This window comes from Rhinolophus sinicus, linkage group LG07 (genome assembly GCF_036562045.2).
Source record: "Rhinolophus sinicus isolate RSC01 linkage group LG07, ASM3656204v1, whole genome shotgun sequence".
In the NCBI taxonomy this organism is placed as follows: Eukaryota; Metazoa; Chordata; class Mammalia; order Chiroptera; family Rhinolophidae; genus Rhinolophus; species Rhinolophus sinicus.
Window position 1 is genome coordinate 100,902,046 of NC_133757.1, and position 26,953 is coordinate 100,928,998.

Consider the following 26,953-nt stretch of genomic DNA (forward strand, 5'->3'; position numbering starts at 1 on the left):
AAGACGACAGAGTGGGGTGGGAGGAACCCTCAAATCCCATAATACAACGCGCACGACCGGAAAACGGTGGGAGACGGAGTGACACGTACGGCATCCTGGGAGTTGTAGTCTTCTGCTGAAGTGCCTTCTAAGCAAGGCATGGAGCTTTGCGCAGGAGCAGTGAGCTGCCCAAGATAAATTAACCGACATCTGATTGGCTGTCCCGGAAAAATGAACCGTTTTAGCGGCATTGGGCAGACATCCACAAGGAGACGGGGCGGGACTTCGGGTGGGAGGAGGCAGGGCCTCTGGGCTTTGGGCGCCAGCGGTTGAAAGGCAGTTGGTGTCGGTTCGGCAACTAAGTTCGGATTCCACCGTCCCTACCCTTCTCCATGGCCGACCCTGAGGAGGTGCAGGTTTCTTCGCAGCCCCCGCCGCCTCCCCTCTCTCCCTCGTATTCAGATGCCGCTGCAGCATCTTCCCCTGGTGTCCCAGTACGTTTAGACTGGCCAGTTCCGAGCAGGAGCATCGGCCCAACGGTGGACCTGCTGGAGGAAGTGGAGCTGCAGATCGGAGACGTGAGTATCGCCCGACAGGTCCCGGGCCCGCGTCCCCACTCGGTGCTTGTCGGCAGACAGACTGCGGTCGGGCCGGGGAGGGACTGACAAGGTGTCCGCACACCGTACCTGGCGCGTCTGGCGCTTCTCTCCCCTGCGGGTGTGGGCTGGGGAGTGGGGTGGGGGAAGCCTGCGACCGGAGGCCCCGTCCGGCAGGATTCTGCCTTTATATTTAGTGTTGCGGAATTAGGGCTTATGCCTCTACCCGCCCCATCCCTCACTGTTTTCTTTTTGCCTGGCCTTCTGGTTTCAATCAGCGGCTGTAACCCGAGCCCACTCAGCTCTACAGAGCGGACTTGTGCTGGCTCTGTCTGCCCTCTCATCCTTCGCCCTTGCTGTCTGGGGGTGCTTCAAATCAGGCTGTGATTTCTCTCGGTGGGACGCGAGAGCTCGCGGTTCTAGTTGGTCACCTGCCCAGAGCCAGTCTCAGGCCTGTTGCCAGTTTCAGGCCTGCTTTGGCCCTGCACCCAATTTGGAGGGGTTGGTCGCTGCCCCTGTAGCCCAGATCGGTTTCATTAACCGTGTAGTCACATGTCCCTTCCTATGGTTGCTAGAACGCCTGGTCTGGTTGCTTTCTGTTGAATCTAGGAGTCCCAGAAACTGGCGCGCACGCGCGTGTACACACACACTCACTCATCTGCAAGGCTAACACACACACCACCGGAGGGGGTCACAGTATTTAAAGTCTCTTGAGTGGGTCAAGTGGTAAGACGTAGGGTGTAATCTTCCTGGGAGAACTTTGTGGAATAGACCCCTCCTGTGCAAATTGGAAAGTCGGGAAAGAGCTCGATGATGTCATGGCTCAACAAGTATTCGGTTTTTTTTAGGTTTTTTTTTTAAGATGAATAAAGTGCTGATACAGCTTCTAAATTTTGCTGAACAAGACAAGACTGGTCTTAAGTGAATATGTAGAATGGAGTGCTGATGTATTACCTAGGAACAATTATTTTTATATCGTAGGTGAAGAAAACATTTGATTAAGAAGTGAGTTTTCCATCAAGAGTTGGATATTTTCAGCATGTGTTTTGATTTTGTTGTTATTTGTCAGCTCAGAGTATCTGTTCTTTGGTCTATACATTTTCCTGGTCCAAAGTATTCACAGGTAGAAATAGTGAACAATGCCCTTGTTACCCAAATATCAAGAGTTGCTTCTGATGAAGCCTTTCAGATACTTCTGGTACTTAGTGTCAAGGGGTCCAAGTCATCTTTTTGAACTACATGAGATTCCAGTGTATTTTCAATTGAAAACAAAACCAAAACCCTGACTTGTCATGTTTCATACGTGACGTACGTAATGGATATCTTTCAAGCAGACTTATTTCCTCAAAGCTTACTTCATATTAAAGAATTTCTTGGGTACCCTGAAAGAGCTGGTGTTTTAGTTTGAAGATTTTTAACTTTTAAAGAACTTTAAAATAACTTGGGCATTGGGTTTGAGGTTTTAAGCTATTTTTAGACTACTTATAAAATGAGAATTTAAAAAATAGACTTCTACTGTTTGACATTTTTTTTTTTTTTAATTTCAGGCAGCATTTTCATTAACCAAACTTCTTGAAGCCACATCTGCTGTATCGGCTCAAGTGGAAGAGCTTGCCTTCAAATGTACAGAAAATGCACGTTTCCTTAAAACATGGCGGGACCTCTTGAAAGAAGGCTATGATTCTTTGAAGACTGACAACTGATTAGGCTGTGTAATAACTCATACTTCCTCATTTATATTTGGACACGTACCATATGTATAGTAGGATAATCTCCAGTAGTTCTGTATACTCAAAATGAAATTTTTCTTGATTTCACTTTTGTATACTGATGTATACTGATGTTATTTTTGAAGTTGGCCGGTATTTATCTTAATACTTTCTGTCCTCTAAACTTTCATAGAATCTTTTATGAAAGTTAATTGTATCAGTAGCTATAATACCACAGTGTTACTACCAGTAGCAGACTTGGGAAACCATGATTCTATTTGATTTGCAGGAAGATACCAAGAATGGCAGAGTTTGAAGTTAAGCTTCATTTTCCAGACCAAGAAAGGGAACTTTAAGGTTAGCAATGTCAGATCCAGCTCCATTAGGCTAAGTTCACTGGAACCAATCATTGTATCTTAGTTACTTCCATATCCCCAGCTCCTAGAATGGTATCACACAACAAGAAGTTACTTTGTTTTTAATGCATCAGATTTAAATGATGTGATTTTTTCATGTTATTTGACCTCATTGACAATGTTCTCTTTTACTTGTCCTGTATCTAATTGTTGCTTGCTTTTTTTGGTGGCTTATGTCACTGTCACCGATTAAGCCAACTAATTCTCTACTATGTAACTTTAGACATTTTTGATGTGGCATCTTAATTCTTTGTAGATATGGAGGTGTGTACAGAACTGTATTCTAAGGCTCTACAATTGGGCTATGAAAGGGGACAAATGGATGGGTAAAGAATAATTTCGTTTAGCATATTAGCTCATAGTTCTTGATTAATTTTTTTTGTAAGTTAAAGATAATGCATATAGTATGTTCCTGTAACAAAGAGATGTGTATTTTGACATTAGAAAAATATTTTTATATGTTTTTAAAAATGTACAGTTTTTTAAATGTACAAAAATAAACTCTTGTTAAAAGCAAATTTTATTTCTATTTCTTCGGGTTTAGATATTCTTTTTAAGAAAAATAATTTTCTATCCTATTATTTAATATTAGTAGTAAGACTTATTAAAATAATCTTAAAATAATCTTATAAAATAATTTAAATGTATTTTCATTTTTGTAAGCTTTTTAAAAATTATAGTCTAAGTAGAGAATTGAATAATATAAGCAGAATTATAGCTTTCTATTTTCTGATTTTTTTTGAATACTTTTTAAATTAGTGTCAGGTATACAAAACAACATAATGATTAGACATTTACACCCCTCACAAAGTGATAACTCCAAGTCTACTAATTTCTGATTTTTATAGAAAGTGTACCATATTCCTCGTGTAGAAAACTTATTGGAATCATTCCAAGTAAGAACAAATGACTCGAAGCAATCCATATTTTTAATAGAATTAAATTTCAGGTAATTTATTTTCGAAAGACATCTATACAATTATATACTTAATAAATATGTTTTTGATTCCAGTATTTTCATGTTTCAAACATTTTTGGTGTATTTAAAACTACTTGAAAATATTTTATTCCTGTTTAAAGGTTTCAAATTATGAAAGCAAAAAAATTCTTATAGCTCAGTTAGAGACCAGAAGAATAGCTAAAATGTTAGTATCTTACGATCTGGTTGTCCAGGCAAACAGAAGGTAAATCCATCTCTTGATGACAACTACTTTATCTTTAGAGTAAAACATGTACGTATAGACCTTTCCTTCTGAAGTTAAGTTCCCGAATGTGTGCATTCTAGCTCTTTTTCCTTTCAACTGCTTTATTGAGATATATTAATACTTCACATACCATAATTCACCAATCTAAAGTGTACGAATTCAATGGCTTTAGTATAATCGCATAGTTGTTTATCACAATCAATTTCAGAACTTTGTTTTTTTTGCCCAAGATACTTTCCACTTCTCAGGCGTTACTATCCCAACCCTCCCACATACAGTAAACTCTGTCCCTGAATTTGCTTATTCTAGTATTGTCCTTTTGTGTCTAGCTTATTTCACATTCATCACATTGTAGCATGTGTCAGACCTTCATTCTTTTTCATGTCTATTCCATTGTATGCATATGCCACATTTTATTTATCTGTTCATCAGTTGACGGGTACTTGGGTTGTTTCCATCTTCTGGCTACTGTGAATAATGCTGCAATGAGCATGTGCATACAAGTATCGCTTTGAGTCCTGTTTTCATATCTTTTGGATTTATAGCCAGGACTGAAATTGCTGGATTATATGGTAATTCTATAAAGTTTTTGAGGAACCACCAAACTTTTCTACAGTGGCTACACCATTTCACATTAAAACCAGCAACGTGGAAGGGGTTTCAATCTCCACATCCTTGTCAACACATTATTTATTTTTTCATTACAGCCCTGTTAGGAGGTATGAAGTGTTACTGTGATTTTAATTTGCATTTTCCTAATGATTAGTGATGTTAGGCATCTTTTCATGGGCTTTATTGGCCATTCGTATATCTTGGGAGAAATGTCTGATCAAGTACTTTGCCCATTTTTTAATTGAGTTGCTTGTCTTTGTTGAGTCGTAGGAGTTCTTTAAATATTTTGGTTATTAAATCCTCCTCACATATATGATTTCCAAATATTTTCTTTCATTCTGTAGTTTGTCTTCACTTTTTTGATAATGTGCTTTGATGCACAAAAGTTTTTAATTTAGATGAATTGCAATTTATTCTTTTTTGTTGCTCATGCTTTTGTTGTCATATCTAAGAATCCATTGCCAAATCCAAGGTCTTGAAGATTTACCCATGTTTTCTTCCATGACTTTTATGTCTTATATTTAGGTTTTTGATTCATGTTGAATTAATCTTTTGAATATGATGTAAGGTAGGAGTCCTACTTCATTCTTTTACACGTGAATATCCACTTGTCCCAGGATCATTTGTTGAAAAGATTGTTCTTTCTTAATTTGATTATCTTGGCATCTTTGTTGAAAATCAATTGACTGTAAATGTGTTTTATTTCTGGACTCTCAAATTCTGTTCCATTGATGGAAATGTCTATCCTCATCCTAGCTTTCTGATTCAACCCTTTGCAATACTTCTCCTCTTTTTCCAATACCATTTGGTGGTTCCCATTTAAAGCACAAAGACAACTGGGCAGGAAATGACAGAGAAGTGCTGCTTTGAGTTTATATCAGCATCTTTTTCATAATAATAAATGTATGAAGATTTGAAGAGCATTAAGATGAATTCTTAAAACAGAATACCTGTACTTTGCAAACATATTTTCTCTGACACTATTATAGCTGAATATTCCTAAACCCTAAATCTTCATTTAAAAGTGTCCGTGCTTCTTATTGATATGCATGACAGACAAAGCTCTACCTTAAACTAGGAGCTGTAGATGAACTTTGTATATTCTGTTGTAGTTAAACACAATTGAAAACTGTAAAGGTTCTATGCTGTCTACTTCCAAGACTTTACTGCAGTGCCATGTACTTAGTGGGTATTCAATAAATGCAAAAAAAAAAAAAAAAAAAAAAATCTTTCTGAAATAGATTTCTTAATTTCCTATGCAAAATATGTGCTAGTATATCCACATTATCAATATAATTTATTTCCTTTTATATGGGCATCAGTTACTTTGATTTTCCTCAAATAACCTCATGTCTTTGAGAGCTAATTTATTTTAGCCATTATTATAAATTATTAATTTTGTGACATTCATTTTATACTAATAAATCCATCAAGAAGCATCCCACAGCATTCTCTGTGTAGAAATGGGGTTCCAAGTCAGTTATGAATAGGAATTGAGTCTGGTTGATTGAGAAATTAGTGACAAATCATAGGGGTCTGTGAAAAAAGCTGGCTTCATTAACTTAGGTGGCATCTCCTGCAGTGGCCACATTTCCACCCAGATGAATGATGATGGAGCATATGTTTTCTGACTTCCTTTGCTGTCAATAGGTCTTTGTCTGTACTTATACCAAAGCTTATGGATCATTTCTTTGAATGGTCTTGTGGTCAGAGTATAGAGAATTGGGTTCAAAGCACTGTTGATAGGCAGAATAAAAATCACGACCCAAGAGGTTATGGTACCTGCAAGAAAAAATTGAAATAGTTTTAGTGTTTATGGATGTCTGCAAGGTATAGAACCCCCCTTTCCTTGTTTCTATCCCAGCCCCCTTTTGAGTCTTTATTTTTTCCCTTTCATGTCATATAATTGAATACCAAGTATATATGTTTTTCCAGGATGACTTTCCAGGGTGCCAGTGTTTGAACGAAGTGCTGGTGCTGCAAAAAAACAGGGTTTGTTGCTAGATAGCTTTTATGAACATGTCAACAAAAGTATTTCATTAGGTAGGAATATTTTCTACCAAGTGATTACATATCATAATATGATTCCATTTTAGGAAAAACAATATTGTTTAGTATTAAATCATACTTTTTTCCAAATGTTTTAATTACTAGATAGTACTAGATAATTACTAGATAGTATTGCTTAGAATATATAGACTTATCTTTAATAAATTTCTTTTTGGTTATTTGGTTTTAAAAATAGGTATGCACTTTTAGGCTTTTGACTAGATACTTATTTCAGTAAAAACATCTTTGGTAAACCTATCTTTAAAAAATCACTGTGGTATGTACGAAACTACCAAATACTCAGATTTCTATTATAATTTAATTAAAGCTATCTTCCTTTGTTGCTTATAAAATGTAAGATATTATCATTGCTAACCATGGGATAAAACAAAATTAAAATTATCAGTTTTTTATATGTGAATATATACTGCACTATGCATACAGTGAACAGGATTTTGCACATTTTAAAATTGTGGTAAAATATACATAACATAAATTTACCATTTAGCCATTTTTAAGTATATAGTTCAGCGGCATTAAGTACATTCACACTTGTGCAACCATCACCACAACCCATCTCCAGAACTTTCTCATCTTGTCAAACCGAAACTCTGTATCTATTAAACAATAACTCCCCATCCCATCTTTCTCCCAACCCCTGAGAACACCAATTACAAACTTTCTGTCTTTATGAATTTGGCTACTCTAGTTACCTCCTAGACATGGAATCATACAATGTTTGTCCTTGTGTGATTGGCTTATTTCACCTTGCGTAATGTCTTCGAGGTCCATCCATGCTGGAGTATGTATCAGAATTTCTTCCCTTTATAATATTAAATTTTGTGAACACATTTTGTTCACGCACCCATCCATTGTTGACACTGGGTTGTTTCCACATTTTGGCGATTGTAAACGATGCTGCTATGAACATGTATGAATGCCTGTGTGATTTACTGCTTTCAGTTCTTTTGGGTGTATGCCCAGTAGTGGAATTGCTGGCCCATACGGTAATTCGGTTTAATTTTCTGAGGAGCCACCATACTGTTTTCTACAGCATCGGTGCTATTTTACATTCCTATCAGCAATGCACAAGAGTACCATTTTCTCCACATCCTCATCAATACTTATTTTCTGTGTTTTTGATAATAGGCATCCTAATCAGTATGATGCACATTATTTTTAAATATCAAGAGTGTTTCCTTCTATCATCTCTCATACTCTGGGGTAATGTTATTTGAATTGCTTTGGGCTATGCAATTGCATTCTGGGAAGAAAATGTTCTTACCTTCTGAAATCAATAAAATAATTATTTGATAATCGTTTTGACCTGTTTTCTTTTCTGGTCATCTTAAGCATGGGATTACCAGAATTTCAACACATTGAGTGTAATTTATTTGAGTTATTGTTCCTTTGCTCTAATTGTAATTATGCTTTTAGGCATTGTGGAAAGAACTCAACAGCATCCTTGCAGTAAACATTTTACTGATGAACAGACTGAAGTACATACAACTCTGACTTATAATTCTTGAAATGAGTTAATGTTAAGGACCTTAATTTTCTTTCTTAGAAGAACACTGCAGAAAGAGATATTATTTCTTTATAGAAAGAAAAAAAAAGTACCTGGTATTTCTACCTGAAGCAGTGAAAGAAATTTCAGTACAAAAATGGGTATCCAGCATAATGCATCAGTAAATACAATAAAGAAGAACCGTTTGGCAAGAATCATCTCTTTTTTAATTTGATTCTGTATTTCAGTTGCTGTTATGGCACTTTGATGAACACTATAAAACATGCTTCCATAGGAAAAAACTATGATGATAAATGCTGCCAAGTTAACACCTATTGAGAACACAAAGATTATTATTCATGTATATAAACATTCTTTCAAAACAAATAAAACACATCATACGGTTAGGTGTTATTATTAAGGAGAAAACACAAAGACCATAAGGCATATTAAAATTAGATTATAATGATTCAGTGAATATCCTGGGCCTATTAACTTGATCTTTCTAGTTTTTTTTTCCTTATAATTCAGTTTCTTTAAGTTACATGTAAAATTTTTTTTTACAAGAGAAAATACTTGTATGTCTGCTCAAGCCAAAGACTGACATTGCTACTTTGAATTTGTTCATATTATAAAGGCAGAGTTAAAACAGATTTTGCTTAATATTATTAGGATGAATGCATGAAATAAAAGTGTTTAGTGTCTTGTCTTTTATTAAGGTGCATCATGTTGGAATTTATATGATAAAGAGAAATTTAGAAAAAAATTCCCTTTGGGGGATTTTAATAGATTCTACATCCAATGTCATTGAGGAAAACTGATTAAAAGATCTGAAATAAAAATTTGTAAATATTAAAAGGTATAATGAGATTCATATTGTGATTTACTATAACAATTGAATGAAAAAGTTTATAATACATAATACATAATTTCTTACCAAGAAAAATTGCCACTGAATAAATCTGGGCTCCAATACTTTCTGTGTCTTCTGAATGAAGAGGAAAACATACTCCATTGGTGCCATAGTAGTTTTTGAAAATTTCCTTATTGCTCAATGGAACAAAAGCTACTATAAACCCAATAATCCAAATGAGAATCAGAACTGTGATTGTTCTGCACTTTCTAGGTCTTAAACATCTAAAAGGATACACAATGCAGATATATTTTTCCAATGTCAGAAATGTTAAAAGTAATACTGATACTTCGGTGGACAAAATGGCCAAAGACCCCACAAGCTGACAATGAACACTCTCCATCCACAGCTGTGCATGCTTATTGTATTCTCCACGAAACTTTAGGTCAAAGGCTCCAATCACAAATAAATATATTCCCATTAGGCAGTCGGCACCTATAGGGAACAGGAAATTTCACACATTTAGAGAAATAAATAGGCATAATGGAATTATCAATAAGCAGTAATACTTTTAGTATTAGCAAAAGAAATTGCTGAGTTTCTTCTATCTTGGGGGGATCTAATTTTTTATTCTAAGAATTCATTTATGAGTAAGGACTTCTTCAACTGTCTTTGAGAACCACTCTTATAGCTCCCTCCACAGCTAAAATGTAATAATTTCTCTGTTTTCCTCTAATATACCTACAAGTCTGTGAGAGCAGAGATATTGTCTGTTCTGTGATCCATTCAAGTCCCATCACCTAGAAGTACTGAATAAATGAATAAAATACAATTATGTTGAGCATTTGATTAGGGATAAAGATGGGGATGCTACTATTTGGTTCACCTCTTCCACTGAAATTCTCCCAGTTTAACAAGCTAAGGGCATCATACAAAATCCCAGAGGAAAGAATTTAGCAGTTGCTGTGATAGAGTAATGACTCTGAATTTTGAGGCCCATAATTTAGAAGATATGAATAATTATGAAGTGCTTTGCATTCAGTACAATTTAGGGGGGCTTACATTATTCAAGATCTGGCCTAAACAAACCTGTTTGCTGTGATTGTCACTTTCCATTTTTATATCTTTCTCTGTCTCATTTTAGGTTCTCAAGATTCTACGCAAAGTTCCTAAAATCACATCACTGTATAAATCATAAGGCTGATCCTGATCCTTAAACACTGCAGTTATATTCAAGCTTTCACCAGGGAAGTTGAGCATACTCAAAATTTTGTAACTAACAATACAAAGTAGTAAACAATTTCTGAGTTCTGTTTCTTACACAGTTTGCAATGCAAAAAAATCCAGCTAGACATTAGGCTTTGCATGAGATTGGGGTGAGACATGGGGCAGCACACATAAAAAAGGAGAACATTATGTAGATTGACGCTTGCTTGAGGAATACGGATAAATTATAGGCCACTATAAACACCCTGAAGACTGATTTCTTGCTTATTTTTTTTTGTAGTCTTCACTAACATAATACCTTGAAATCACATTTCAAAAACTTTACACGACCTAAAAACATTTTCTTACTTAAATACTTCAAATTATGAATGGAAAAGATTCTAGTAGCTCAGAGACTAGAAAAACAACTATCTGTTAACTGAATATCTATGAACTGGACATGCAAACAAAAAAGTAAATACAGCTCTTTATGAAAAAAATGTGACCATAAAAGGTTTTATTTATAATAAAACATTTTATACATTTGCTTTCATACTTCTTTATGAGACAAAACTAATGAATGAAAGCTTCATTAATCTATGTAAAGTGATTGAGTTTTCTTGCTTTAAAAACTTATTTTCTTTCTTATCACTAATTTTATTTTCATTGTAGTGAATGTGAAAGCAACACATGAGCAAAAAGGAGACAAATTTAAAAATCGCATAGTTCTACTTTGTTTCCTTATTTTCTAATAGCAATGCTTTTCTGTATTTCACAACTATAATTCCTCTTTAACCAGGAAATACTCACAGCAGAGAGACATGATTGACAGGGCATGCAGCTTGTTCTCAGACCTGATATAAGGTCGCATGCAAATGACAAAGATGTTTCCAAAGCATGTAACTGAAGACACAACCCAGACGAACACTCGCTGAATGACGTTTGCCAGGAGATTCTCTAGAGACGAGATTCCATCAGTGTTTGGTTTACAGCTGCGGACATGGGGTGCATATCCACAGTACTGGAATTTCTTAAAATAGCTAATGGACAGAAAGAAGGTAAAATGAGATTTTAAATGGAATCCAATGTCATTATCCATTAATATTTATTTTCTGCATTTTCTCAGTAGAAGGAACATGTCTGAATACGAGACTCAGAGGAATGTAAAACATTATGGCAGCTGAGGCTTTAAACTTCAGTTTACTTCTCATTAACTTGATTTTAGTTTGTATAATAAAAGAATGTGTGGGTGAGAGCAGCAAATAGGCATAATGAACACCCAAGGGTTAGACATATCTGAGAATATAAATATCCTGTTCGCATGTGATCAAGAGAATCAGACACGGAAACTTTCTGTGTGTTCTTAGTGTTTAGTCCATGTAAATGCACTGGTTACATCACTCCTACTGTTGCTGCAACTGATCTTGCTTTTTGAGACAGTTCAGTAAGTGCTTTCTCCTCTGCGCTTTCATGGCTTTTCTATTATAGAAGTTGTGTGATCTGTGACTACTTGGTAGGATGCCTAGCTCTCACACTAGATTTTGGTACATAATAAGGTGTTCAATAATACTTGTTGAGTGAATTCTTTCATCAATAGAGACCTCCCTGTTGATAAAGACACCACCTGGATAATCAGCAATTACTATTGTGTCCCCACCAACACCAACATTGTTTATTGAGCATTTTCTCTGTTTCAGGAATAAATTCTGCTATCAACTCCATGAGGTAGGTATTACTATCACCAGGAGGAGATGGATCTTCAATGAAGGCAAATTATTTGCTAGGCAATTTTCAAATAAACATCGAAATTGGGATTCAAATTAGATCTAATTGCCTCTAAAGCCATGTACCCTGGCAAAAAATGTAAATGATCTTTAGAGTATACAGCGTTTCAGTAATACCAGATAAAAGCTCGACAATTGTAGTATACCGTCCTGTGGTTTAACTCTTGCTGCCTGGGTCCCTAGATCTACCATGGTTTCTGCTCAATTCAAGTCTGTTTTTTGAGTTGTTTCTTGAATTTTGTGAGCTACACCATTTTCTTCCAATAAACTCTGCTTTGCTTAATTTAGTCAAGAGTGTTTTATGTTGTGTTTAATCAAGGAAGCTTGTATAAGCATTCCCTCTGAGGAATTTGGAAGACAAAAACAGAGTGTGCTGTGTTAGATTTAAAATATAAGCAAGATTATAGAGTGGTGGTGGCTGACATGACACTTGCTAAATTATTGAGAATTAGTTACCCAGGCAAAGAGATCGTTTCAATACCTGCTATATAAGATTACACCGAATTAAAGAAAATGTTTCTAAGTCATGGAATCCATGGTATAATGAGATATACTATTGGAATAAAAGATTTTTTCAAAGTTTACCACCGTATCAGTACACACTTGCTCCAATCATGCCCTGACATTGCAGGCATGTTCTCCTTAGGAGAACTTCTCCCTACCCTCCTCCATTTATAGAAATTCTTTATTTATAATTATTTTATGTTGCTTTTATAAATTCCTACTTCTTCATCTGGTGGTGCTTATACCAGATGAAGCAAATTACTAGCTCTTAGGCAAACAATAATAGCTATGGTAACAGAGCTGTGGAGAACTTAACAAGTCTGAGACGGTTCCCTCCACGCTAACATGCAAAACTCTCCTTTGATTCTACCACACCGTGGAAAACTAAATATCACCCCACTCAATATCAACACTTTAAGAGTTAATTACTGTTTAGGCAAATTCGTCAGTAGACATGTTACTAGATTGGGTGCACTGGGTACGGATGTATTAGTGCAAACACATGGAAACATAAAAGATCAAAATCAAGGGGAAGAGCAAGAAACACATCTGCTTACATGTGAGAGAGATTCAGAAGAGGTCTGAACATCCTCTGTTGGATATTTGAAATTTCAATTCCTTCTAGGCTGCTAAAAATATCAAATTAATCATCAGAATAATATATGTTACACAAGGTATATAATAAAATGACTATGTGAAAGACAATTTAATAAAATGCTGTTAGTTAACACTTACTCTGAGCCAAACAATTCATATTCAGCCCGCCCTAGACACTTCCCAACTCCTCTTTGTTTCTATTTGTACACATATGTCTCCCTTATTTGAATTGTTTGGATCCACACAGATCATGGCACAATGCTTTGTGCACTGGAACTACTCCAGTAACTATTTGTGGAATAAATGAACAATTATTACCTTTTAAACAATATTACAATAGCAGAGGAGTTTTACATTTTTTGAAATTTTTCTAATAATTTTTAAATAAAATTTTTCCAATAAAATGTCATTTTACTGAGGGAACACTTAAATGAAATGCAATTCTTAGCCCCTGGAATATTTTTTTTTTTTTGCGGGGGTGGGGGGGAGGTACCAGTAATGATTTATATAATCTAGAATAGTCCATTTTGGGATAAAGATGGCTATATAAATTCTTAGAAACTCAGAGCTAATGGAGGAATGAATATGCACAGATGCCTTCAGAGGATCAAAGCAAACAATCCAATATAAGCTCCTGGTGATTACAGAAAAATATAAAAATGATTCTTCATTACCTAATTTTTAGTTTATAAATACATAAGATAAAAATAATAGCTTATCTGTTTGTTCACAGTCCAGCAAGCATTCATCTTATATGGTTTGGTGGAGCTTAACTAATATCCTGGAAATAGAGCTTCTCATTTGAAAAATTCTGTAAATCTTATTTTATAGAATTTATTAGCTATTAGTATATAAATAACAATTTCATCATAAAACTATCTGCATAAGTGTATACTTACAGGGAGTTGAGTTTAATAAGATAATCAAATTGATTTGCTTGAATTTTCTGGATTGGGTTATAGGAAAGATTCCTGTATTTTTTTAAAAAACAAAGCAACAATAGGTCATTTCTAGAAACTGCTTGAGTAAAGAGAAAATGTATCTGTTGACTTTGGGTTACTTTTAAACATTAACAAAAAAAGTACAGTAATATCACTTCCCTCATCGGGTTCATTGAACATTTAAATGAATTAATGGAGATAAGAAAAACACTTAGAACAGTGCCTGGCTCTTAGTAAGTACTCTACGATTGTGTTAGTGATAAAGAGTTAAGACAACTTGAGCATAAAGGTGAAATTGTTAAGAAATGGCTCCTAGCAGACAAGAGGTAGGGAACCCAGAGATAAACCACACGCACTTCACATTTTACCTAGGATAAGCTGTGCTTTAAATAAAAATAACCTTATTTCGTCAAAAGTGGAATGAATAGAATCACATTTAATATTTTTTACATAAATCGTACATCAAAGAGTGGCATATTATAGTAGCAATTTGTGAGACATAAAACGATAAATAAAAGGCTATATAGCTAGGAACAAAGAGGTAGTCTAGCGTGACAGTATAGCCAAATTTAAAGGTAGAAAATTTCAGAATTTTTGTGAAACACCACCTTGAAACAAGAATCATTGATTAAAGAGAGCTTCTCAGGGCAAGTTCTCCTTTTAAGAAATTTATTCTAGATTAGACCATTAGTTAGGTGGGGGAGGGGAATGCTGCTGGGAGATGGTGATTACAAAGAAAAGGAAAGAGAGGAAGAATGACAATGAAAAATGAGTTGCATAAAAGAAACAAATCTAGGAATAGAAGGAAACTATATTAACATAGTAAAGGCCATACATGAGAGCAGAGCCTTCAGTGGTGAAAGTCTGAAAGATTTTTCTCTAAAGTCAGAAACAAGGATTCGGCTTTCACCACCTCTATTCTACTGGAAGTCATAGCCACATAATTAGGCAAGAAAAAGAAATAAAAGACATCCAAATTGGAAAGGGAGAACTAAAATTACTTCTGTTTATAGATGACATGATCTAATACGTAGAAAACCCTAAAGACTTGATACACACACAAAATAAAACTGTTAGAACTAATAAATTCAACAAAGTTCCCTAATACAAAACCAATGTACAAAAATCAAATGCATTTGTATACATTAACAATGAATAATCCAAAAATTAAATTAGGAAAGCAATTTATTTTATAATACTATCAAAAGGATAAACTACTCAGGAATAAACTGAATAAAGGTGAAAGACTTGTACTTTGAAAACAAAATGTTGCTGAAAGAAATTAAAGAGGACACCAATAAATGGAAAGACATGCTATATGATCCAGCAGCTGTACTTCTGAGGCTATACACTAAAAAGAATTGAAAGCCAGATTTTGAATTGATGTTTGTACACCCATGTTCATAGAAGCATTAGTCACAATAGCTAAAAGTTGGAAAAAACCCACATTTCCATCTGTGGATGAATGGAAAAACACAATATAGTATATAGATGCAATGGATTTTATTCTGAACAATAATATTAATTTATTAATTATAAAATTAAATATAATTAACAATTTGATATTATTGTTCAGAATAATAATACTAAGAAATTTTAACACATGCTACAACATGGATGAACCTTGAAGACATTATGCTAAGTGAAATCAGCCAGTCACAAAAGGACAAATATTGTATGATTCCACCTATATGGGGTACCTAGGGTCGTCAAATTCATAGAGACAGAACATAGAGTGGTGGATGTTAGTATGTGTGTGGGGGTGAGGGAGAAGTATTGTTTAATAGGTATGAGTTTCAATTTGGAAAGATAAAAATATTCTAGAGATAGATGGTGATGATAGATGCACAACAATGTGAATGTACTTAATGCCACTGAACTGTACACTTAAAAAGAGTTAAAATGGTAAATTTTATTTGCGTATATTTTACCACAATTTAAAACATAAAAAAAATTTTAAAATAAAGAAATGAAGTGAAAAAATTCTTACAATTTTGAGAGCTCCTTCAGATTCTTAAATACATGCGGTGAAAGATTTTCAATCTTATTACTTCCTAAATCCCTAGGGAAATAATTGCAAACATGTCATATTAGTTTCTTAAGACTTTATTTATTGTTCTACAATTTACTAGGAAACCATTACACCACTTCAACAATGCTATTAATGAGTTATATTAATTACCAGAAGTCTAAAATTTTTTAAAAAGGGAGTGAAAATGGGAAAAGATAAAAATATCCCATTTCATTACTCCCTCAGAGACAAATACGAATACTTGATGGTGTTTGATCTGGTTCACATAGGTACAATTTTCTAATTCAATTAATATATGTATTGTCCTCTTTCCTTCCTTTTTCCTTCCTTCCTCCCTCCCTCCCTCCCTCCCTCCCTCCCTCCCTCCCTCCCTCCTTTCTTTCCTTCTTTCCTTCCTGCCATATTAGAGTAGAAATATGGTTTAGAAATTTAAGTTTTCTTTTGCTTGGATTTATTATGATTTTAAAATTCAAGTGCATTATTTCAGGAGCAGGTTTCTTTCACAGCTGATATCTACTGGATCATGCATACACCTAGGGCAGGATATTTTGTGTGTTAGCTTATGTATGTATAGAGGTTGGATTGCCTAATATGGTATGACCTTGTAGCTTAGGTGTAAGAAGATTTTTGACCATAGTTGCTCTTGTGGTTGCTTTGACAGTGGCAGCTCTCATGAGAAAGGCTTCAGATTCTACTGAACAAAATAATGTTTCAATAGGCTTGAATTCTCCATAGTGATCAAGAGATGCCAACAGAAAGTCTACCCATTTTCCCAGTCCATCTCCAAATCCTATTAGTTGCCACAGGGAGAGGCAGCATAGATATTTTTGTTATGTAAATTGGTTCTTATAAGTCAAGAGTTAGGTTATTCAACTTGGAAGAGAAGGATAGTTTTAGATTGAGTTTTTAAAAATTAAAAATAAATATCTAATATAATCTAATAAATATCCTAAATGTCTTTGCTGTAAATGTCTTATTTTCACACTGTCACCTGAACCTCGAGACTATTCATTATTTACATATTTGTGGGTGAATGACTTATGAAGATAAATTGTTCTGATGTGATAGTCAAAGGAATCTTTCCAAAATTCCATCCCTTTCTTTAAATTCTTTGATAACTCACTGTTGCCTAAAAGATAAAATAGAAACTGCTTAAAAAGTCTTTAAATATTGAAATGCTTTGCCACTGTCTATCTTTCCAGCTTAATTTTCTACCACTTTCTATTCAGCCAAAATGACTTTCACCACGGCCGGAGAGCACTTCAGTGTTCTAACCGCCATGTTTTTTTGCGTGGGTGCTTCCTTCTGCCTGTGATAAGCTTTCCTTCTTGTCCTGCTGGTGAACTCCTCATCATTCTTCCAAATGCTGCTCAAATGCCACTCCTCTGTGAGGAGGGAGGTTAGGCGTTCTCTCCTCTGTTCTCCCACATACTCCGCGTGCACACTTCCATCATAGCATGTCACATGTCACATTATATTTCTGTACATACGTGCTCCGCTTCTGAAGGATGTGAGTTCTCTGAGTGTAAGAACTACACCTATTCATCTTGGGCTATCCAGTATCTAGCTTAGTTTTGGACTAGCTGTTCTTTTCTTTTTCTTTTTTTAAATTTATTAGTGTATAGTTGTCATACCATGTTATATTGGTTTCAGGTATACAACACATTCGGCCTAGCCGTTCTTTCTATCCCCAACTAGGAGACTATTAATAGACTGAATCTGTCTGCTTCATATTTAGGTAAAAGTGGCGGCAGTTCCAGTTCCTTGGATGGGAAGCCAAGAAAAACATCGATCATGTTAGTGAGACGACGTGAAAAACAGATTTAGAGTAGTCCACTAGGATACGTAAACTTCAATATCGTGCGACAGTTCCTGGTGGGAGTGCTGGTTTTGGCTACAGAGCAAATTCTGACATATAGTTCTTACATCAGGAATCAAGCAATGGAATACTGTGGGCCCAGATCTTAAGTGACATATGAAAGGACCTTTTTTTTTTCAGTTTCAGCTCAGGAAAGTTAGTCTTAACTTAATTGGACTCAAGAGCCATATCTGAATGGGCTCGGGAAACACATTATCACCTAGAATTGTTAACTATAAAAGCACAAATGAATTCAAGCACATGGCAAAGCTTTTCTGCCACTAGAACAAAAGTCTACTGTGACAAGTGAATCCTGATTATTGCCAGTTTATTTGTCCTCCTTAACTCTGTTGATGAAATCAGACCTAGAGGGGCACAGAGTGTAGTCCCACCTTTTCTCAAAATGAAAGTCATGTTCTTATTTTCGATCTAGGCCCATCCATTTAAGACTACTGCCTCTTAGAAAACATTCCATTGCCATCCCTGTAAATCTGACTTTTCAGGCCAGAGTTTAATATAGGATTTGGCGGGCTTTAGGCAGAACTAATTATTGGCCTTGGTTACCCTCGCTGTTGCTCTTTCCTTTACCTCTGAACCTGAAATAGCACTGGTTATGGACTAAGATGTTTGTGTTCCATGTTCATCGATGGCTGCTGGTACCCACATAAACCTGCACCGTACTGCCACCATGAGGGTAAGGATTTAGAGGAATTGCCATCTTATAGTCAGATAGTGGTTTCAAGTAGGATAAAATGAGGGGAAGTATGGATCCTTTGACTAACTTGTATTTTAATGGCTAGATAATGCCTTTGTATCACCTACAGGACTCTCTCCCTACTATTGAGAATAAAATAATTTCCTATGTGCTGAAGATAGGGTTCGATTGCCAGATACCAGGAGTTGTTACAATAGAGGCTTGGTTCTAAGATCTATGCATTGAGATTTTCATGCACATTTTATGAATGATTGGCATTGTATACCAAAAAATGTTACAGGCTAATGGTTACAGGAAAAACATTGGGGTTTCTATGGCTTGTTTCTATGTCTTGGAGCAGAATGCAGGATTGTTTCCTGAGGCATATTCCTGCTTAAGGCATATGTATTCCTTCCACCTGTCTCAGTATGCAGGTAAGGTGTCCAGAGAAACACTCTAGATATGTTCTTTAATTTTTATGAAAATGTTTTAATAAATCAACGTTCTGCCCAGCTAATGGTCAAAACTGTCCACACTCCCGATTCTTTCCAGAAAACACAAAATCAAATTAGTTGTAAGCCCACACATTAGCAAAAACCCAACTGAAAAAATTATTAAAAAAAAAAAAATTGTCTGAAAGAAATGAACTTCATCCATTGTTCAACATATACTTTATTCTGACAATCAGCTCCTATGTGCTTGAACCACAATGCTTTGGCTTCTCACAGATTTTTTTAATGCCCTTTGGAATTGTGTCATTGATTTTTTAAAAGGGACATTATAAATAGCTGATTTAACTAATCTCTCTCTTCCATCCTTATAGCTTGGGATGTTACCCATGGCGGTGTCTAATTTCTTTATGGATCTAAGAATATCCTTTGGTTTCAGAATCGACAAAGTGGAGTCTTTTTAGTTTATAGTCTCTGAATCCTAACTATTTAAGAAACTTAAAAGACAAATGTGCTGTCCCTCTAACAGTGGAACAGAGTTGTTTGTGTAGGATGCATTCTATTTGTTAAATTTACCCTAACTTTATTCTTTTTCTGCATCTATGTTTCCTTTACCTCACTTCCTTCAAGTATTTATTTCACATTTTTCTTTAATGTACACTTTTTATAAGCTATCAGAATTCCTTTGTGTTTTGAGGTGTATATAAATCACGCTAGGAAAAGAGATAATAAGTATTTCTTAATGTATAAAAGTATATATGTGTAATAAGTATGAACTGAAACAGTAGAAAGAAAATTTTTATCAATATGTGTTTAATAAAACTTACAATTCATGTAGTTTCTGGAGAGATGCAAAAGCATTTTCCTTTATGTGATTAATTTTGTTTCTCTTCATTCTCCTGAAAAAAAAAAAAATACACTGTAGCTTCTTGAGGTAACTGATAAATGAGTTGTTAGAAAGGAGATTAATAGCCTGCAAAACCAAAGGTAATTACATATAGTGCATTTTTCACATCAAAATATTTTGAAGTGGTATGATAAATTACCCAATCTAATTTTGATCTTAAATTTCCCAAATCTTTTAATGATGATAAAAATGAAGTATTATTCAAATTTTAAAGTGAAATAAGGAAGAGCTTTGCAAGGGAACTAGTAAAATCTCAACTGTTGAGAACACAGACTGAGTATCATACACACAGGTAGCTGTTTTAGAGTTTGTTCTTCAGTTGGCGTAGCATGTCTGTCTAACAAAATACCCCCACATGATATTTATCACTCATACACATTTGTAATTTAGGGTAGAGTTGCCTAAGGAAGTCTAATTTAAGCTGGACCAATTTAGGTCTCTAGTTTGGGATGTTGAATCCGACTGTAACTTTTGACAGGTCCTTTCTGCACAGTTTTCATGTATACGAGGTCTGACAATTAAGTTCGCGAATTTGTTGCAATGATGATGCTAAACTTTTTTGATACCAGAGGGATTATTCATTATGAATTTGTGCCAACTGGACAAACAGTTAACCAGGTTTACTATTTGGAAGTGCTGAAAAGGCTGCGTGAAAAAGTTAGATGACCTGAACTTTTCACCAACAATTCATGGCTCTTGCATCATGACAATGTACCAGCTCACACAGCACTGTCTGTGAGGGAGTTTTTAGCCAGTAAACAAATAACTGTATTGGAACACCCTCCCTACTCACCTGATCTGGTCCCCAATGACTTCTTTCTTTACCTGAAGATAAAGGAAATATTTAAAGGAAGACATTTTGATGATATTCAGGACATCAAGGGTAATATGAGGACAGCTCTGATGGCCATTCCAGAAAAAGAGTTCCAGAATTGCTTTGAAGGGTGTTGTAGGTACTGGTGTCCGTGCATAGCTTCCCAAGGGGAGTACTTTGAAGGTGACTGTAGTGATATTCAGCAATGAGGTATGTAGCACTTTTTTCATGATGAGTTCGCGAACTTAATTGTCTGACCTTGTATGAGCTAGCATAAAGAACAACCTCATAGAAAAAAGATTTCCAATTCTTTAAACATTGTGTGACATGCTTGGAAATTGTCCCATCCTTAAGTATTTATTTCCTCCCAGCACTCCAAACCATTACTACCTTATCCTAGTATCCCTGGACCAGAAAAGCACAAGCACCTGCCAAGAGGATACTCGTAAATGATTGCTTCATTTAGAGGTTTCTTTAAAAATCAGCATAAGTAGAACAAAAAAAGAGGATTTAAGTTATTTTCTTCAAGTGTAAATTGGTTTTCTTTGGACAATTAACATGAACTATTTTTTTTTTAAGGTGGGCACAGCTCACGTAGCCCATGCGGGGATCGAACCAGCAACTTTGGTGTTATCAGCACAACACTCTAACCAACTGAGCTAACTGGCCACCCAAAATGAACTATTTTGCATGACTAATATAGAGCATCCTGCATTTGAAGACTGCTGAACGCACTGCAGAAGAGTTCAGAAAGAGTTTGAAAAACACTATTCTGGAAAAATAAACTGCAAATGAGGCAGCTGTATTTTTATATTGAAGGAAGCCCCAGCATCCTTCACTTTCATGGAAGAGACAATGTGAATTTAAAACAGGCCCAAGAGGCATAAGGAGAAATTATACTCAACAACTTTCTAAGGTTTACTCTCGTGTCCACAATTACGAGTATATATACTCAGTGGTGTAAACATTCTGCAGTATTTTTTTCATTTTGATTGTAATTAATCCCCCACTCACCCCCACGATCTTTGCAGTAATGACTTGCAAAGGGCAAACACTGTCGTAGATTAAGACTTTAACTTAGTGTTTCACGAACTGAGATCCAAGGACAGATTCTAGGTCATCTATGTGAATCTCTTTCCATTAAAATGGGTATTACTTAAGTTGAGAAAAACATGTCTCAGATAATAGTGTCATTGTGATGATTTATGTATGTTGTGAATCTGGGGCTACCCTTAGCTTGTACTTTCATAACTTTGCCCATGTGCTTCAGTTTCAAAAAACTTCAAGTCAAGAAGAAACATTTGCCATAATTACTATGCATGTTTACGTTAGCTTCTGTTTACATAAATGATTCATTTTGTTTGTAAAGAGATATAACATTATTTGAAAGGATGAAACATTACTTACAAAGTAGTTAAACCACTGCAGGAAATAAAAGTCAAATTTCTTAAATTATGGATATGGTTGCCTTCAAAGTCCCTGAAACATAAAAATAAAAGATAGTAAAGCTAAATTTTAATCATAGACAGCAATAAATTGGTTGAGGATTATCTGCTTCCTAATAAAATCTTTTTTCATGTACTGTTTATATAGAGTCTTACATGGAACCACTTACATAATAGCTGAAATAATATATATATACATATGTAATGTTCCTTTTTCTGTGTTAATAGTGAAAATTGGTTGAGTCACATCTGTGTCACATGTTCATATGGGCCCGTATGTCATCCTGAGAAATGTGAAGAGAATGAGAAGTTAAATTGAAAACCTCTGTTATGGTAAATAACGATTTTATTAACAGAGATTTAATAGTGAACGATATTAAACATCTGTCCAGAGTTACCAATGGCATTTGTCTAAGTGGTCTGTCTATTTTGCTGCAGCCTACAGAAGATCCTATTATTGTTACAGAAGCTGCTACTGCCAAAACAATGTTTAGCCTCTACCTCCCTTGCGTAAACACTCCCCAGAAAAATTTCTCAATAGCCTTTACCACTGAGAATACCCTTGTTTGCTGTATTCCATTGTCACACAGGCTAGTGCAGAGGGAGGCCCACAGGCTGCCCTTGGCCGTCCATTCCGAGTTCAGGGAGTTGAATGTAGACCCTACTTGAGCTCCTCTCCGATGTGATGCTGTATCACCATCGGGAGCCTAGTCTGAGCAGCAACATGTGTCAGAAATTTTGTTTTATCTGTCTCTTTTTCATGGTTATATTTTATGACATCTCTTTTATCTTATCAGTAGGTTTACAGTGCAAGTTTGTAGAACAGAGTTAGCTGAGGTTAGGGATATACTTTCAAAAGTAAATGCTGGTCCTTAATCTACTCAGTGTACCCCAACATACACCATATAACATACGCATAGAGCTATAGAAATAATAGCGAATCAAATATATGAACAGAAGTGTTCATATAAGGGGGACAATGGGTGGCATTAATAGAAGTATATTCTGCTACTATGCCATATCTGTGATAGCTTTATTTTGGGCACTGCAATAAAAAACTGACATTGACAAATCGAAGTATATTAGAAAGATCTGGAGGTAAGGGGTCTAGAAATTAAGTCAATCAAAGAAAAGGGTGTATTTATACCAGAGAGGAGCAAAACAAGAGAGATATATTTGAAGTCAGGCCATAGAAGATATAGAATGTTTCTATGTTGCATCAGATTGCAAAATTTACTGGGTGAAGGACACAAAACATTTTAAATTTAAGCTAGTAATCGATGGTGTCCAGAGAATAAGCTTCTTATCACTATAGATATTTAACAGAGGTGATAAACCATAACTCAAACATTTTGTATACAGGATTTCTGCACTACGTGGAATATCATATTAAAATCTTAAATCTTGATTCTAGATCACCTTTGTAAGGACACATTTCTATTATTCTATTAAATTGGAAAACTAAGCACTTATAGTACTACTTTTTTTTGGTCGTTAGGTTTGGCCAAGGGTTTTGGCCTCTCATAATGTACGTTGTCAGTGACAGAGACGGCTTCCTTTCCCTGTTTTATTGCTGTTACCACAAATCTTCCACCAGGTGGGGATGCTCTCTTAAACCTCACAAAATATCTTTAGGTGAGTTGATGTTAGCTACTTACATAACCTTTTTTTTTTCTATTAAGCTAGCAAAAATATTTAAGTTAGTATTAATTTATTAATTTGTAAACATAAAGTAGGAGGCACACATGAGGCATACACGAGGGACTTTTGATTAAATTGTTAGTTTTAATTCATTTTCAGTTTATTTTAACCTTAAGTTGTAAATTTGCTCTGGCTTTCTTACTAAAATTAGAGGTTTTAGGCCTTGTTACTGAGGGATCTGGTTTGCAACAAACGTAGTAGCTGAGGCATACAAACTGCTTCTTGTTTCCTAGCTCCAAACGCTAAGGTAGCTGATAAGGGGTGTTTTTCTTATCTTTTGTCTAGATCTTTTTTTCAACTTATAAGTCTTTGAACCTAATCGTTTTGTTTTTCCCTTTATACATGGCACAACTTGTTTTTCCCTTTATACATGGCACAACTAGCTGAAAATGAAAATTTGGTTCTTCCATCTGAAGAGCAACAATAATAAAAACCAAAACCACCAATAATCTTGCCTGTTTCTTTTCAACTGTCTCTCATATCCCCTAGTGGCATTTTAAATATGTAAATCTCCTTAACCTCTACAGCCTCCCCTACCTTTTAAACATTTCTGGCTTCTATTTCACAGAGAAAATTGAGGTCATCAAGGAGGGAAAAGCCCTTGACTTTCTACCCCACAACTACAAACTTACCTGTAAATGTACCTGGTCTCCTTCTAGTCTCAGAGGAAGAGATGACCCTTCTCCTGCTTTAGGCTAATCCCTCCATCTGTTTCCTTGAGTTTGGTTTGTGTATGTGTATGTCCTAAAATATATGGTGAATTTTGGTGAATGTTCTTTGGGCATTCTTTGTTTGCAGGTTTATATCTGTTAGGATTAGGTGCAGATACACATAACAGAGATCCAACTATAACAGCATGACTACACAAGGAATTTTTTTTCAAGGAAAAGAATCTAGAGTTAGGCAGTCCAGGGCTAGTACGGTAGTTTTACAAGGTTGTTAGAAACCCAAGTCCTTTCACATTCACCGTTCTGATGTCCATGTCTTCATGGTCCAAGATGGTGCTAAAGCTCAGCCATCATATCCATTTGTTTTCGGGATAAGGAAGGAAAGGAAGGGTCTGCCTTTTCCTCTGTAAGGCAATTTCCCAGAAGTTCTATACTATATTTCTTCTACATCATTGGTTAGAGATTAGTCACATGGCTATATCTAGATGCAGGGAAGTCTGGGAATATAATATTTCAGGTGGGCACATTGCTGTCCCAAATAAACCAGTTCTGTTATTGAGAAGGGATACTGCAGTTTGATATACATCAATTAGCATTAACTCATTAATTACGTTATTTAGTTCTCCATATCCTTTTATGGTTTTACTTGATCTTTCATGAACTGGAGAGGTGGATTATCTCTTACTGCTACGTATGCCTATTTTTCTTTATTGTTTTGGTTGTTATATGAATTAATTTGGTGCATATAAACTCAAAATGTAATTTTTTTATCGAAAATTGCACACTATTGCATTAAATGTCCTCCTTAGCATTAATGCAAATTGGCCAGAATTCTGTTTAGACAAAACATATGATGCCTGCTTTTTTTTTTTCTTTTTTTGGTTTGCATTGACATGCTTACTTTTGACTACTTTTTCAGTTTTAATATTTCTCAATCACTTATTTGTAGTTGTATTTTTTTGTAAATAGTACTGAGTTAGGTTTTGCTTTGTGAGCCAATTTGAAATTTGTTTTCTTTTTAATAGGTATGTTTAACCCATCTATGTTTATTGCTATATCTAATACTGATCTTAATCTGCTATTTGAAAATATTATTATATGGTTTTATAGGTTAAAAAACATTCAACAAACAGCTTGGTTAAAAAATTTTTTTTCTTTTAATATTTAAAAAGATGTGTATACTCTATCAGTTACCTTAATAACTAGAACTTTACCCAGTACGCTGTATTTTCTCTCTTAGGGAATAACAATACTTACTAATTTCCCATTATAAGAAATGATGAAATTAGTATATACTGTCTTCCTTTCTGCTCTTCTACCTCTCTCCAACCATACGATTTTGATCAATTATATGCTTTTTATTAATGTTCACATTGGAAATGTCAAATATCCACATATTGGTGGATTTTTTGGTTTTAAGTGACATCGTTTGACTCCTAAGTATTTTTCTTTATAGCTTTATGCTTGTCACTTTATTCATTTTGAAACTGCTTATTCACTTAAGATTAGTATGTCTTCTTACTGAATTGACCCTTTTATCATTATGTGATATTCCCTTTCTATCCCTGGTGATAGTCCTTGTTCTGAAGTCTGTTTTTTCCAAAATTAACTTAACCCCTCTCCAGTTTTTTTTTTTTTTTAATTAGTGTTGCCTGTCTTATCTTTATTTTATACTATGTAATAGCCCTGTTTTATCTGGCTGCCTTAAGTTTTCTTCTTTATCTTTGGTTTTTAGCAGTTTGACTATAATTCGTCTAGTTCATTTGTTTGCTTATTTTTTCTACTTCTGCTTGGGTGTTTTTGAGGTTCTTAGATTTATGGTTTGCTGTATTATATTAATTTTGGAAAATTCTTGGCCATTATCTCTTCAGATATTTCCTCTGTACTGTCCTCCCTCTCTTCTTTTTCTGCAACTTTATTTACACATTTGTTAGACAATTTTATATTATCCTGCAACTTTTGGATTCTCTGTTCCACCTTTACTCTCTTTCCTCTTTTTGATTAAGAATTGAAAGCTTTCTACTGACCTATCTTCAAGATCATTGATTCTTCCCTCAGCTGTGTTTAGTCTGCTATTAAACCTGTTGAAGTAATTCTTGATTCTCGTTAGTAGCTTCCATCTCTTCGCTGACGTATCCACGTGTTCATGCACATTGTCCACCTTTTCCACTGTATCATTTAATTATTAATATAAGTATTTTAATTTCCCTTTTTGGTGGTTGTAACATCTGAGTTATCTCTGGTTCTGGTTCTGCTGATTGCTTTATAATTTGACAGTGGATTTGTTTTCTTGTTCTTTTAGGGAGGAGGCTTTCTCAGCATTGCTGTTCCCCCTGCCCAAGAAGCCCCATCCCAGGTGAGCACTACCCACTGCTCTGTAGCAGTGCAGATCCTGGGCTGGACAGGTTTTTCCGCCTCTTGCCCTGG

General features: G+C 35.2%; 2 protein-coding genes across 3 annotated transcripts in view; one reads left to right on the forward strand and one right to left on the reverse strand.

The window, feature by feature from the left end:
• Positions 1–32: 32 nt before the first annotated feature.
• LG07H4orf46 (linkage group 07 C4orf46 homolog) lies at positions 33–3,218 on the forward strand. The gene is made up of 2 exons (XM_019733139.2): positions 33–557; positions 2,123–3,218. Exons 1-2 carry the CDS (start codon positions 372–374, stop codon positions 2,276–2,278), a joined length of 342 nt encoding a protein of 113 aa, XP_019588698.2. The 5' UTR covers positions 33–371; the 3' UTR covers positions 2,279–3,218.
• Positions 3,219–3,545: 327 nt separating this feature from the next.
• RXFP1 (relaxin family peptide receptor 1) overlaps positions 3,546–26,953 on the reverse strand; it is an 88,427-nt gene continuing 65,019 nt past the window's right edge. The window contains exons 7-15 of one of the 2 annotated variants that reach the window (XM_074338390.1): positions 22,120–22,191; positions 19,819–19,890; positions 15,949–16,020; positions 13,917–13,988; positions 12,978–13,049; positions 10,943–11,172; positions 9,011–9,421; positions 8,187–8,405; positions 3,546–6,299 (exon numbers count right to left, since the gene is read on the reverse strand). In XM_074338390.1, coding sequence (XP_074194491.1) covers positions 5,998–6,299; positions 8,187–8,405; positions 9,011–9,421; positions 10,943–11,172; positions 12,978–13,049; positions 13,917–13,988; positions 15,949–16,020; positions 19,819–19,890; positions 22,120–22,191 — 1,522 coding nt within the window. In that variant the 3' untranslated portion in view covers positions 3,546–5,997. The remainder of the gene's footprint in view (positions 6,300–8,186; positions 8,406–9,010; positions 9,422–10,942; positions 11,173–12,977; positions 13,050–13,916; positions 13,989–15,948; positions 16,021–19,818; positions 19,891–22,119; positions 22,192–26,953) is intronic. The other variant, XM_074338389.1, reaches the window with a different exon arrangement.